Source organism: Bufo bufo, chromosome 4 (assembly GCF_905171765.1).
Source record: "Bufo bufo chromosome 4, aBufBuf1.1, whole genome shotgun sequence".
NCBI lineage: Eukaryota > Metazoa > Chordata > Amphibia > Anura > Bufonidae > Bufo > Bufo bufo.
The window spans coordinates 369211176-369226624 of NC_053392.1; the positions used below are offsets into that span (position 1 = coordinate 369211176).

At 41.3% G+C, this 15449-nt stretch overlaps 1 protein-coding gene across 2 annotated transcripts in view; it reads left to right on the forward strand.

Annotated features, from left to right (window-relative positions):
• The window catches only part of LAMA2 (laminin subunit alpha 2), a 1085231-nt gene that overhangs the window by 956985 nt on the left and 112797 nt on the right, over positions 1–15449 (forward strand). For both annotated transcript variants that reach the window (XM_040429125.1, XM_040429126.1), the window contains exons 42-43: positions 9433–9549; positions 10665–10841. In XM_040429125.1, the coding sequence (XP_040285059.1) occupies positions 9433–9549; positions 10665–10841 (294 nt within the window). The remainder of the gene's footprint in view (positions 1–9432; positions 9550–10664; positions 10842–15449) is intronic.

Here is a 15449-nt window from a genome sequence, read left to right on the forward strand (position 1 = left end):
TTCTTATCAGGAGTTGTCCCATCTATAGTCCACCGACCATAAAGTGTAAAAGAAATGTAATGACAAGAAGGATTTTTATGGAGTTAAACAGCATAACACAACATAAAAGACATAACGTAAAGTTTTTGGAAGTAATGTTAAAAATTTGTGTCTAAGGCTACTTTCACACCTGCGTTAGGTGCGGATCCGTCTGGTATCTGCACAGACGGATCCGCACCTATAAATGCAAACGCTGGTATCCGTTCAGTACGGATCCGTCTGCATAACTTAGTAAAAAACAAATGTAAGTCTAAGTGTAAGTCAAACGGATCCGTCCTGACTTACATTGAAATTCAATGGGGGACGGATCAGTTTACAATTGCACCATATTTGTGTCAATGTAAACGGATCCTTCCCCATTGACTTACATTGTAAGTCAGGACGGATCCGTTTGGCTCCGCATCACCAGGCGGACACCAAAACACTGCAAGCAGAGTTTTGGTGTCCGCCTCCAGAGCGGAATGGAGGCAGAACGGAGCCAAACTGATGCATTCTGAACGGATCCGCATCCATTCAGAATGCATTGGGGCTAAACTGATCCATTTGGGGCTGCTTGTGAGAGCCTTGAAATGGATATCACAGGCGGACCCAGAAACGGCAGTGTGAAAGTAGCCTAATCCAACATAAAATAGGTGAAATGCTGTCAAATAGCAACAATTTCCTTAGTATTTTGGACCTATTATGTATCATCTCTTCCTGGGAATACGTTTTCAAATGCATTATGTGTTACCAGCAGTAGATATAAAGAATATTGTTAGCAATCTGGTTACTGAACACTAAATAAAGGATCTGTGAGGAAAATATGCTTTGCATTGATGGGAACAATCAGAAAAATCAAAATGCTCGTCGTATTGTGGTCAAGAAATTGTGTAAAACGTTGGTAAATTAAAGGGGTTATCCTGCTTAGGTGTGGACAACTCCAATTGTCCTAAACTGTGCCCTATTAAAAAACAAAAACACTCACCTGTCCACAATCCCGCTATATACACACCAATGTTCGAGGGTGTATATCATTGTTCAAAATGTGAGCAAATTACAAGTTTGGAATCTCAAATTGAGTATCTAAATGGGCGAGTTTTAACACTGAGAGGCGTTGACAATTTGGAAAAGAGTTTGCTGCTCACTGAGCAAGCACTCTATGGGGTAGATGAGGGGGAGGGTGATAGAGAGGAGGCTGAGGAAAGTGAGGTAGCTAGCTGGGTAACAGTTAGAAAGTGGGGTAGAGGGAAGAGTGCCAGGGAGGCAAGCCCTGATCTGACACACCCCAACAAGTTTGCATGGTTGGCAGATGAGAGGGATGTCGGTTCAGGGACAGGTGCTGGTAGTGGGAGACTCTATTATTAGGGGTACAGAAAGGGTAATCTGTCACAAAGACCGTGATCGCCGAACAGTGTGTTGTCTTCCTGGCGCTAGAGTTCGACACATCGCAGATCGGGTTGAAAGATTACTGGGAGGGTCTGGAAAAGATCCAGCGGTCATGGTCCATGACGGAACCAATGACAAAGTTAGAGGAAGGTGGAGAGTCCTTAAAAATGATTTTAGGGATTTAGGTCAAATGCTTAGGGCAAGGATCTCAAAGGTAGTGTTTTCCGAAATACTAAAATTGAACTGATGTGACGCACAGGAGTGACACACAAACCACTAGTAGAGGTGCACACGGTATAAGAGGAATCACCCTTCCTCTCAAATAGCTAGATAAAATGTCGTAAGGTAACCGGCACACTCAGTATATTTGGATCATATAGAATTTAATATATACATAAAATCATAGCATCATACATATATTCCTAAAATGGCTGGAGTGGATAACCTAAAATAACCCTAAATAAACACAAAATTAATAAATAGTAAATAGTGGTCTATAAAAAAATGGTACAGTACAATAGATGGATAAGATGGAACAATAGTCCTGTATTATACAAGTGCGCTATGGATGCTCTCCCAACAGCAACCTATGCTGGTTACTTAGTGATAAAATTAGCTTCCAATGGTAGTCTATGCCAGCCAAGTCTATGATGCTGTTACCAAAATATAAGATCTCAATATTCCTCCGGTAATAAATAGAATTATACTTTCAGTAAGTCAAAGTGTAGCAGCGTCCTGCTTTACTTACAAGTCAGCGGCGTCCCGCTGAGCTGTTTTGAATGCTGTTTCTTCCCAATGTGAGCTCTTGTTGACGTCCTGTTTAACAAAGTGCTTACCGTGCCTGTAAAATACCCCTGATGTCGCTCTGGACACCTCTCGTGTGGAAAGGAGACCGGTGTCCTGCAAGTTCTTATTCGTCCGACTTCTGCGCTGGTGGTTGTTTGCACGTGTCTACCGCTACTGCGACTCGTGGTAGAGCAGTAACTTTCCACTCCTCGCGCACTGGACAGTTTCTTATGGGTAAGTTGACACACGGAAAATTTGTATCCAATATTGTTCTAATAATCCTGGGGGATCCTTGACCAAATGCGTTTCGGGGTTCTAAATGACCCCTTCCTCAGTGAGAACCACTGGGCGAGGAGTGGAAAGTTACTGCTCTACCATGAGTCGCAGTATGTTTTTTTTAATTCATTTCCCTATCCACATTTGTATGCAGAGCATTTGCCATGCTCTTAAGCACATTTTGCTGCCTTTTGCAGCCCTCTAGCTCTTTCCAGGGATATTTTAGAGCTATTTTAGTGGCCAAAAGTTCAGGTCCCCATTGACTTAAATGGGGTTCGGGTCAAGTTCGGGTCCCGAACCCAAACTTTTTTTTCAAGTTCGGCCGAACCTGCCAAACCCGAACATCCAGTTGTCCGCTCAACTCTATAAACCACCTAATATACCAGAGTCCACAGAAAATCTACTACTAAACGAGATAGACGAGGCAGAAAATTATAATGAAGTGGTTATTATGGGGGACTTCAACTACCCAGATATAGACTGGGAAACTGAAAGCTGTACATCTCATAAAGAAAACAGGTTTTTGGCAATAACCAAAGACAATTACCTTTCCCAACTAGTTCAGAACCCAACTAGAAGGACGGCCTTACTGGACTTAGTATTAACCAATAGACCTGACAGATCAACAGATGTGCATGTCGGGGGACACCTGGGAAATAGTTACCATAAAGTAATAAACTTTCAATTATCATTCAAAAGAGTGTTTTTACACGGAGGAACAAAAATACCAAACTTCAAAAAGCTAAATTTAGCCAACTAAGAGAAACCATAGGCGTAACTAACTGGGACAAAGTCCTCAAAAATAAAAATACCGCCACAAAATGGGATATTTTTAAAAGCATCATAAAATTTAATTGTAAAAGGTACATACCTTATAGGAATAAAGGATTAAGGAACAAGAAGAAACCAATGTGGATAAATAAAACTGTAAAGAAAGCAATAAATGACAAAAAGAAAGCATTTAAAGGGATTCTGTCACCAGGTTTGACCCCTGTCAGCTAAACATATGCTGATGTTCAGGGCGTCTTCACGATTCCTAATGTGGGCTTATAAATGTCATCTGTGGGCTTATCTAGCTAAAAAACAGCTATTACTAACCTGTCAGTCAAACAAATAAGGTGCCCAAGGGGATGTTAATGGGTGCAAGATGTCCGCCGCACCCACCGCCGTTCGTGCCCAGCGCCGCCTTTCCGGACTTCTGCGCCGCCTCCTAATCCTCTGTGCCGCCTCTCGCTCTCCCTCCCTCCCCCCTCCTCCTGCTGTAAGATCTCGCGCATACAGGGGTTGAGCGAAGTGCCGGCGCATGCGCACTTCGCTGTGAGAAGCCAAATGGAAAAGTCTGCACGGGCGCATCAGGCAGAGCCCTGTGCGCAAGCGCGAGATCTTACAGCAGAAGGAGGGGGAGGGAGGGAGAGCTAGAGGCGGCACAGAGGATTAGGAGGCGGCACAGAAGTCCGGAAAGGCGGCGCTGGGCACGAACGGCGGTGGGTGCGGCGGGCATCTTGCACCCATTAACATCCCCTTGGGCACCTTATTTGTTTGACTGACAGGTTAGTAATAGCTGTTTTTTAGCCCACAGATGACATTTATAAGCCCACATTAGGAATCGTGAAGACGCCCTGAACATCAGCATATGTTTAGCTGACAGGGGTCAAACCTGGTGACAGAATCCCTTTAAATCACTAAAACAGAAAGGGAGCCAGGAAGCACTGAAAAACTATAAGGAAAAAAATAGAATATGTAAAAAACTAATAAAAGGGGCCAAACTAGAGACCGAGAGATTAATTGCCAAAGAGAGCAAAACTAACCCTAAAATGTTCTTCTATTATATAAATGGTAAAAATTATTAATCTAAAGGTGTCAGCCCTCCACAGAGCAATGAGGGGGGAGATGCAGAGAGCGACGAGGAGAAAGAAAAGCTATAAAAAAAAAATAATTCTCCAAGCTTATTCACTGAGGAAAATAAACTGTCAGTTGAAATGCAGAATGTAAAAGTAAATTCCCCATTAAAAGTGTCCTGTCTGACCCAGGTAGATGTACAACAGTGACTTAAAAAAGATAGACAAATCGCCAGGACCAGTTGGCATACACCCCCGTATCCTAAGAGAATTAAGTAATGTCATAGAAAGACACTTATTTCTGATATTTACAGACTCTATACTGACAGGGAGTGTTCCACAGGACTGGCGCATGGCAAATGTGGTGCCAATATTCAAAAAGGGTGCAAAAACAGAGCCCGGAAACTATAGGCCGGTAAGTTTAACATCTGTTGTGGGAAAATTGTTTGAAGGTTTTCTAAGAGATGCTATCTTGGAGGATCTCAATGAAAATAAGCAAATAACATCATATCAGCATGGCTTCATGGGGGATCGGTCATGCCAAACTAATTTAATCAGTTTCTATGAAAAGGTAAGTTCTAGACTTGACAGTGGTGAATCAATGGATGCTGTATATCTGGACTTCTCCAAAGCATTTGACACTGTACCACATAAAAGGTTAGTATATAAATTGAGAGTGCTCAGACTGGAAAAAAATGTCTGTATGTGGGTAAGTAACTGGCTCAATGATAGAAAACAGAGGGTGGTTATTAATGGTACACACTCAGATTGGGTCACTGTCACTAGTGGGGTACCTCAGGGGTCAGTATTGGGCCCTATTCTCTTCAATATATTTATTAATGATCTTGTAGAAGGCTTGCACAGTAAAATATCTATTTTTGCAGATGACACTAAACTGTGTAAAGTAATTGACATGGAAGAGGACAATATACTGCTACAGATGGATCTGGATAGATTAGAGGCTTGGGCAGAGAAGTGGCAGATGAGGTTTAACACTGACAAATGTTAGGTTATACACATGGGAAGGAATAATGCAAGTCACCCATACATACTAAATGGTAAAACACTCGGTAACACTGACATGGAAAAGGACCTAGGAATTTTAATAAACAGCAAACTAAGCAGTAAAAAACAGTGTCAAGCAGCCAAGGCCAATAAGATAATGGGTTGCATCAAAAGGGGCATAGATACCCATGATGAGAACGGGCATCTATGAGAACGGGCATTTGAAATCACTAATAACACCCCACATGGAGTACTGTGCACAGTTCTGGGCTCCTGTGAACAAGGCAGACATAGCAGAGCTGGAGAGGGTTCAGAGGAGGGCAACTAAAGTAATAACTGGAATGGGTGGACTACAGTACCCTGAATGATTATCAACATTAGGGTTATTCAGAAAAAAGACGACTGAGGGGAGATCTAATTACTATATAGAAATATATCAGGGAACAGTACAGAGATCTCTCCCATTATCTACTTATCCCCAGGACAATGACTGTGACGATGGGACATCCTCTGCGTCTGGAGGAAAGAAGGTTATTACACAAACATAGAAAATGATTCTTTATGGTAAGAGCAGTGAGACTATGGAACTCTCTGCCTGAGGATTTGGTGATGGTGAGTACGATAAAAGAATTCAACAAGGGTTGGGATGAATTTTCTAGAGTGTAATATTACAGGCTATAGGTACTAGAGAGGGGTCGTTGATCCAGGGAGTTATTCTGATTGCCTGATTGGAGTCGGAAAGGATTTTTTCCCCCCTTAATTGGGGAAAATTGGCTTCTACCTCACAGTTTTTTTTTTTTGCCTTTCTCTGGATCAACTTGCAGGATAACAGGCCGAACTGGATGAACAAATGTTTTTTTTCGGCCTTATGTACTATGTTACTTTGTTACTAATGTCTCATTCCTAGCTGGTTTGGTCCCGTGACCTCTGTGACCAATCGCTGGCCTAAGTCATGTGTGCTGAACGACACTAGTACATCACTAGCAGTGGAGGAACATTCAAGCAGATGTGACCTCTGATGCCCGTTATTGGCAACAGTGGTTAATTGCTGGCCCTGCGGGGACCTGAGTGGCTGGGAACGGGGTAGCAGCACAGCCATGGTGGGACCGAGGGTAGGAAAAGTATATTTTTTTCCCATGGGACACAGTTTATGACCATTAGACTTGTCCACTCCTAGGCTAGACAATAATGTATAAAATAGGTCAACATACATTCAGGGGCATTGCTAGGTTAAAACATTTGGGGCCTATGTCCCTGATGTTTTGTCCCAGACCCCGAATGCACTGCCTGCCAGCTAGATACAACTGTATTGCTGTCCTCAGGACGGCAATACAATTGAATCTAATGCACTGGAAGTTCTGAAGGACCTGTGATGACATCCCAGGTCATGTGACCAGTAAAACAAGCAGTAGTTGAGAAGGACCTGCGATGATGTCACCATAATGTGACCAGTGCAGGAGGGAGCAGTGAAGAGACCTGGGGGAAGAAACTGTGGTGATGCCTGCTACATGAGGAGAGGTAAGTGAAGGGAGAGATAGAGCAATGCTGGGAGTTGTGGTTATTTAACTGGGACTGTATGTTAGATCTGAAGGGAGGGATGGTATTTACATCGAACTGTGTGTTGGAGGTGGCTGGGGAGGGGGTTATGTTATTTACATGGGACTGTATGTTGATAATGGCTGTATGGGGGAATGATGCTATTTACGTGGGAATGTTTTTGGATGGTCTGGGGGAGTGAGTGATGTTATTTGCATGGGACTGTATGATGATGGCGGCTGTGGGAGGGAGTGATGTTATTTAGATGGGACTAAATGTTGGAGGGTGCTGGGGGAGGGAGTGATGTTATTTACAAGGGACTGTATGTTGAAGGCGGCTGTGGGAGGAAGTGATGTGATATACAGTACAGACCAAAAGTTTGGACACATCTTCTCATTCAAAGAGTTTTCTTTATTTTCATGACTATGAAGGCATCAAAACTATGAATTAACACATGTGGAATTATATACATAACAAACAAGTGTGAAACAACTGAAAATATGTCATATTCTAGGTTCTTCAAAGTAGCCACCTTTTGCTTTGATTACTGCTTTGCACACTCTTGTCATTATCTTGATGAACTTCAAGAGGTAGTCCCCTGAAAGGTTCTTCCAACAGTCTTGAAGGAGTTCCCAGAGATGCTTAGCACTTGTTGGCCCTTTTGCCTTCACTCTGCGGTCCAGCTCACCCCAAACCATCTCGATTGGGTTCAGGTCCGGTGACTGTAGAGGCCAGGTCATCTGGCGCAGCACCCCATTACTCTCCTTCATGGTCAAATAACCCTTACTTTCAAAGTTTTCCCAATTTTTAGGCTGACTGACTGACCTTCATTTCTTAAAGTAATGATTGCCACTCGTTTTTCTTTACTTAGCTGCTTTTTTCTTGCCATAATACAAATTCTAACAGTCTATTCAGTAGGACTATCAGCTGTGTATCCACCTGACTTCTCAACGCAACTGATGGTCCCAACCCCATTTATAAGGCAAGAAATCCCACTTATTAAACCTGACAGGGCACACCTGTGAAGTGAAAACCATTTCAGGGGACTACCTCTTGAAGCTCATCAAGAGAATGGCAAGAGTGTGCAAAGCAGTAATCAAAGCAAAAGGTGGCTACTTTGAAGAACCTAGAATATGACATATTTTCAGTTGTTTCACCATTGTTTATGTATATAATTCCACATGTGTTAATTCATAGTTTTGATGCCTTCAGTGTGAATCTACAATTTTCATAGTCATGAAAATAAAGAAAACTCTTTGAATGAGAAGGTGTGTCCAAACTTTTGGTCTGTAATGTACATTGGACTGTATGTCGGAGGGGCCCGGGGAGGCAGTGATGTTATTTACATGGGACTGTTTGTTGATGGTGGCTGTGGGAGGGAATGATGTTATTTACATGAGACTGAATGTTACAGGGGTCTGAGGGAGGGAGTGCTGTTATTTTCATAAGACTGAATGTTGAGGGGGCAATGTTATTTAGATGGGACTATATGTTGAAGGTGGCTGGTGGGGGGAAACAATCAGTAAACCAGCAAAAGGCTTAATGGGCAGCCATGCTCACTTATGCACATGGGAAGCTGTATGGTCCAATCCTACAGAAGAGCTACTATAGCACAAAGTTCTGAAAATGTTAAAGTGGTAGTTCCATTAATAACACCTATCCCTTATCCACAAGATAGGACATAAGTGTTTGATCACTGAGGGTCCCACCACAGGGTCCCTCAAATTCTCTAGGAATGGAAGTCTACAATTGCCTCTGAGCTGTCCAACGAGAATGAAGCAGCGAATCAAAGTTAATGATGTGTAATTTGATCCGAATTTCAGGAAAAATTTGATTCTTCGTGGTAGCAAATCAATTTTTCCTGAAATGGCAGTAAAAAGAAACAAGAAAAAACAAACTGAACTCCATTTGATTGTGGACAGGCCTTGCAGCCATCTTGATTGAAGAAAAAGCACTAATTCTCGAGTGCACTGACATGTGATGCCACCACGTCACCACGTCAGCACATGTGAGAATTGGCGTGTTTTCTTCAATTAAGTTGGCCGTGATGGCCTCTTTGCGATCAAATGAATGAGGTATGTATTTTTTTAACCCCTGATTAACCCCCTGATGTGACTCTCAGATGCCACAAGCAGAATTGAACACGGCATCTGAGGGGTTAAATGATGGGGGTGGCGTGATCGCCATTCCCCGTCATTGCGCCTGCTCCAAAGTGTCGAAGTTCGGCAGAGCAGCTGAATCGAATTTTTGAAAACTTTGCTCATCACTAATCACCACCACCCAATCCCATTCACTTCTATAGGACTGCCAAGTACTGTGCTCACCGCAGTCACTTATGTGCCTAATTCTCCATTCTCATGGGGTAGTTTGGTGGCACTTATTGATCAAACAATTATCACATATTCTATGGAAAAAAAATTATTTGTGGCTCAACCGGCGCCTCTACATAACTTTGTCGGATCCACCACCAGCGCAGGGGCTATTAAGACCTGTGTCTAAAATGCTGGTCTTAATAAATGACCCCCTATTTGACTGTAAAATAACTAACTTTGTATTACTTTAATTCTTTCTTTTTTTTTTTTTACAGAAAAGGAGAATGAACTTGCTGCAATGAAGGACAAGCTGCAAAATGCAGATGAGAAAAATGTAAACTTGGTCAGAGCTCTCAATGACACACTTGGAAAGCTATCTGCAATACCTAATGGTACGTAAGGGAACACAACAATAAATTACTTCTAAAATGACACATGCTCTAATAATTCTTAAAATGAAGCTATGGTAGATAAAAACCCTTTAGTACCACTGTAGAATGTCAAATCATGCCACCTCAGCTTTGACCAATAGCAGAAAATGCCACTCTTGGTCCATTAGGGCATCACAGTAGTGAAATATAATGTTTCATTCTCACAGGGCCTTCTTTAAATAAATCTACTAAAATGGAATAAATGAGGATACTGAAAATAACAATACATGGGTCCTGTGCTGTTCAATGCAATAGCACTGGACCTGAAGCCTTAAAAGAGTCTTCAAGGCTGCCAAGTCACCTGTACTCACACTGATTATGATGTCGGGGACCCATCAGGATCTTTTTCCAATAAGGGTTAAAGTTTTTTTGCTGGGATTACTATGTTTTTTTTAGCAGATAGACTCATGTGGTTGCTTACCTCAAGTACATATTGCTAATCTTTTTTATTTTATCAATTTGGACTCTCCTGACCCATTTTCACCATGTAGCAGATCACACTGGCTTGTTTCTATCCTGTATGTAGCACTTCCTGTTGCTGTATCCCACTAAACCCACAATGCACTTTTTCTTTTTCTGCCACAACCCCTGCACTGCTCCTAAAAACACCCAGCTAGTCTGTAGCTCCTCCCACCCAGCTAGTTACATATACACTTCCATATTACTGCCCCAGTTGATCCTTTTACACGCCCATGGACATAAAATCATAGGAAATAAGACATAGTCATGTGACCACAGCCCACAATGGAAGATAGGAGTAAAAAATATAAAAGATATACTTTACAGATTGACAGCTACTTTCACAAATTATTATTTAAAAAAACTCATTTAAGAAAAGAAAAAAACATGTATACAGTATTGAAAATGAATGATACATGGAAAGTTGTGTCAGATAAGAGAAATAAATTCCAAAGGTTCAATTTTAGCATTATAATGCCAATGGAAAATGTCACTGAAATGTATAATGAAATAAAAATTTCTCAATTCAAAAGAGGAGAATGTTAGTATTCAGTTGGCAAGACCTGTTCCTGTATCCATTCTCTAGTCTTTGCCTGACACAAATTTGTCTGTAATAGATACAATAGTGAAGATTCAGACTGCAAAAGACAAAGTCAAGCAAGCAAATGATACTGCCAACGATGTTCTTGCACGTATCAAAGATCTTAATCTGAATCTCCTGGGGTTGAAGCAGAACTACAGTGCACTGAAGGAAGACGTTGCTAAAACCAATGCTGTTGTAAAAGTCGACAATGGTAAGTCAAGAATACACCAATTTTTTTATTCATGTACATGCTCTACATCAGGCTTTCTACTATTTTTTTTTTAATACCATAAAAAACAAGGCAAAAGGATTTTTAAGTATATATATATATATATATATATATATATATATAGGATGAAAATTACATACATGAAAGTATGCCCAGTACAAAGTGATTCAATGATGAAGTATACTATCATTCTGTATACAGCTAATATACTGTATGCATGTGTGCGCCAGAAGTACAGGATAAGGTAGAAAGCCTCTAGCTTTCCAAAGGATTAGACTTGTTAGATATTAGGGAATCATTTTGCCTAATTTGTAAATTCAAAAGTCTAAAGAATACATTGGGAGAACTGATTTGTCTTTGAAACATGTATTAGCTTAATTTGTCATAATGGCTAGCCAATTGATGGATAGTAGGCATTAATAAGAGACTATTCCATAAAGATCATAGTCTGTTACCCTAAATTAGTAGGTTGGCAAATGACCATTAATCTAAATGTTAACTCAGAATCCTACAGTTGACACAGTTGAATGAGATTGATAAACCTTCGAGAAACAAAGCCACTCTTTGCCATGCCTTGGCTAGTATTGCAGTTTAGCCTCTTTCAAGAGAAAGTGATTAAGCTTTAATAAAATACATGGCCAATGGACAAGAGCGGTGCTGTTTCTGAAGACTGGCTATATAATTCTAATCTCATAAAACCAAAAATAAATTCACAGGGCCTGATGGCCCAGAGCCCTCTCTTAAAGAGCAGACATATTGCCTCGTAGGGTTGATCATGATGGCAAAATGTTATATTTCTTTTCTCTATAGGGTTAATAAGTGCTGAGATATATTAATTTTAATATTTAGCTATTTGGAGCACCAGGGGGCTAGCCATAGTGCTGGGAGCAATGAAAGTGCAATATCCCTGTGTTCTCTGTATTTCCCGCTCCCCTTTGAATGCTGTGAGAACATAGAGCTAGACAAGAATATCCAACCCTGTCACTCAAAGGGGAGGAGAGAGTACAGAAAGCATGGGGATGTTGCCCTAGTGGTGTTCCTAGCACTATGCCCAGCCCCCTGGTGCTCCAAATAGCTAATATACATAAATATAAAAATAATATATCTTAGCACGTATTGACCCTATAGAGAAAATAAATATATAATTTTACTCAGCATGATCAACCGTACCAGGCAATATTCCTGATTTCATCATGCTGGGCTGATCATGGTCTTTAACATGCCCTCCTTTATGGAAAATGCCAAGGGTGACGTAAAAGCATTACTTGCACCTAGATTTAGGCACAATGGTATTTCAAAATTCCCAAACAATACTTTTTTAAACTAGAAAACTAGCATGGGGAATTACACATTCTTCCCTATGTTTCCATCCGTTAAACTGATCAGTTTTTCTTTCCAAATGATGCCAAATCTTCATAAGTTTTTGACAAAAAATTTACACAAATCTGTTGAAATACATGCATATCCATTAAATATATATGGCAAAAAAAACTGAAAGATTGCATTTGCATATGTGTGTGTAGGTTTTTTCATGTACATCTAATGTATATGTTAAATGTACTTATTTTTCAGAACCTGCTGTCTCCACCCACTCACTAATAATTGGCAGTATTCTCTTGAGGGGGAAACTAACAAAAAAATGTCCAATTATCTGCCCCTTTTGCCCTGCATTAAAGACGGCCCAACTGGCAGTGTATGCCTCTTCTTGAAGGCACACTGTCGGCGTTAAAGTAGCACTCCCATCAAAACAATTTTTTTTCAACCTGTTCGACAGGTAAATGATGTAATCTGTAGTAAAGGTAACCTTTTCACATTGACTGTATTTGAGAGTTATCCCCTCCCTTCTGAACCTTAGCTGTGTCATGTGACCAGCGCTCTGATCTTCAACTGACACAGAACAGGAAGTCAGTTACTTCTCTATTCAATCCTGTGAGACTTACATTGAGACTCCGATAGAAATACATAGAGAACATGCTTCTTGCCCACATAAGATGCTGTGTTAGTCTGATTGCTGGTTACATGACACAGATGAAGATCAGAAGTGAGGAAATAACTCACAAATACAGACACTGGTAAGAAGATTGCATTCGCTACATTTTTCATCTAGTACCTTTCTAACAGGGAAAATAATATACTTTTTTGTAGGTGTGCTTCTTTAAGGGGAGTCTGTTACCAGTTTTATGGTATCCTAACTAAAGGCAACAAAAAACTAGTGACAGCTACCCTAATTAAAAAGCCAGGTTACTTTCTTTAATTGACCTAGCCATTTTGGCAAAATCTTGTATTGAACAGCTTCAGTGCATAATACTTAGAGGTGAACAAATTTTTCCAAAATTCGATTTGCCATTTTGCCAAATTTTTGGGAAAAAATTTGGTTCGATCTGAATTATTTGTGGCGAATTTCATTTAAAAAAGACTATTTACTGGGTGTTGAGAGCCATTATAGTGGTGTAGAACACTGTGCCTTGTAGTAACACGCATAGAGAGTCTGCTGTGGTAGTGAAATTATACTGTGAGTCAGTATGACATGCAGATGACAGGTGTCGCACTTAGAATAACTGTACACCACTTATTTGGGCAGTCACGGGCCAAAACTGACCAAATACCTGAAGGTCGATGTAAGCGCCAAGAAGAAGTAGTGCACTCCTTTTACACCATTGTCAGCTGATTCCACGTAGATGTCAAGAGCCTGTTCTATTAAGCTGTTATACAAGTAGAGCCCCCCAACAGAGTGGAGATGGTCTCAACAGTAAGTTTGTGTTGATGTCACAGATTATTTTCCCCTTCCTCTGATCCGTCAGAACAGTAACCCACAAAAAACGGATCCTGTCTGTGGAGCATCCGCCTTCACTCAGTCTGCATTTGGTCAGTGGATCCAAAACAGAGATGACACCTGAACAGAATATGTGCATGTCTTCTGTGTTTTTTACCCATTCCTGCTTTTGGCTACCAAATCATAAGCCAATTCTGATGGGACTATACAGTCCTTATAGCTACTACACAGAGAGGATCCATTGTGCATCTAATTTTTCCTTCCTTCTGACAGATCAGAAGTAGGGTCAACTAAATGATGATGTCAGCCAAGCCAAAAAGGCTAAATATGGCCAAGTCATGAAGTGGGGAGGGTGGGAACAACAGAAGTCCACAGAGTGGCCATATGACATAGTGGTGAGGTGGAATCAGCATGAGGAGACCATAGAGTGGCCCAATAACAGAGTCAGGAGGTGGTGGCAGCAGCATTAGGAGGAGGCCACAAAGTGGCACAATGACAGTTTGGAGGTGGCAGCAGCATCATAAGACCACAGAGTGGCAAGGTGACATAGTGTGGAGTTAGCCACAGCACGAGGAGACCACAGAGTGGCAAGGTGATATATTTTGGAGGTGGCAGCAGCATGAGGAGACCACAGAGTGACAAGGTGACATAGTGTAGAGGAGGCAGCAGCATGAGGAGGCCACAGAGTGGCAAGGTGACAGTGTGGAAGTGGCAGCAGCATGAGGAGATCACATAGTGTAAAGGTGACATAGTGTGGAGGTGGCAGCATGAGGAGACCATAGAGTGGCAAGGTGAAATAGTGTGGAGGTAGCGGGTGGCAGCATCAGAATAGTAGCTGAGGAAGGTAGCCAGAAGAAACTGGTCTTTTTTGTCAAAGTGTTGGTGTGGCACCATGGATGATCTAGTCTGATGCATCAGCCATTGGTGAGTGGAAATTCTGGCTGATCCAAGCCTGAATTATCTTTACAAAGGTCAGTCTCTCGACAGTTCTTCTTAAGGTAACTATGGCCCCCGCCGCACTAAACACCAGCTTTGATGCCACACTACTGGCTGGGCAGGACAGCTTTTCCAGGGCAAACTCGGCCAGTTGCGGCCACAAATCCAGTTTGGTTGTCCAGCGGATCTTCAATGATGGCTGGTAGGGTGCACTCCAAGTATGCCACCACCTGCTGGTTCAGGTTCTGCTCTATGTCTAGTTGCTGGTGAGTCGCTTCTTCAGTAGGCGGGTGAAGAAAGCTGCTCATCAGTAGTGATGAGCGGCAGGGGTCATATTCGAATTCGCGATATTTCTCAAATATTTTGTAGAATATTCGGCGAATATTCGCGAATTTGAATATTCTTTATATTCAAAAAAATTTTTACTAGAAAATTCGGCAATGTAATGATCGCGTAATATGCAAATATTACGCGATCAATACAGGCGTGTGTTTCTAAAAGTAATATATAGGACTATATTCAATATAGTGCTATATATTAGTTTTTTAGAATATTCATAATTTTTTTCCATCTAAAGTTATGATTCCTCCCTGCTTAAGTTCCTTGTCAAGCAATTTAAGCAGGGAGGAATCATTCATGACTTCAGATGGAAACAAAATGACGAATATTCTAAAAAACAAATATATAGCACTATATCGAATATAGTGCTATATATTTGTTTTTTTTAATATTCGTCATTGTTTTACTCGAGCACCTGATCAACACTACTGCTCGATCAACACTACTGCTGATGCTGTCTCTCCCTGCACTAAGTACACTGGTAAATGGTAGAATCTAAGATGGCTGACCCTATTTAGAGGGCTTTGTAGCAAAAAGACCGG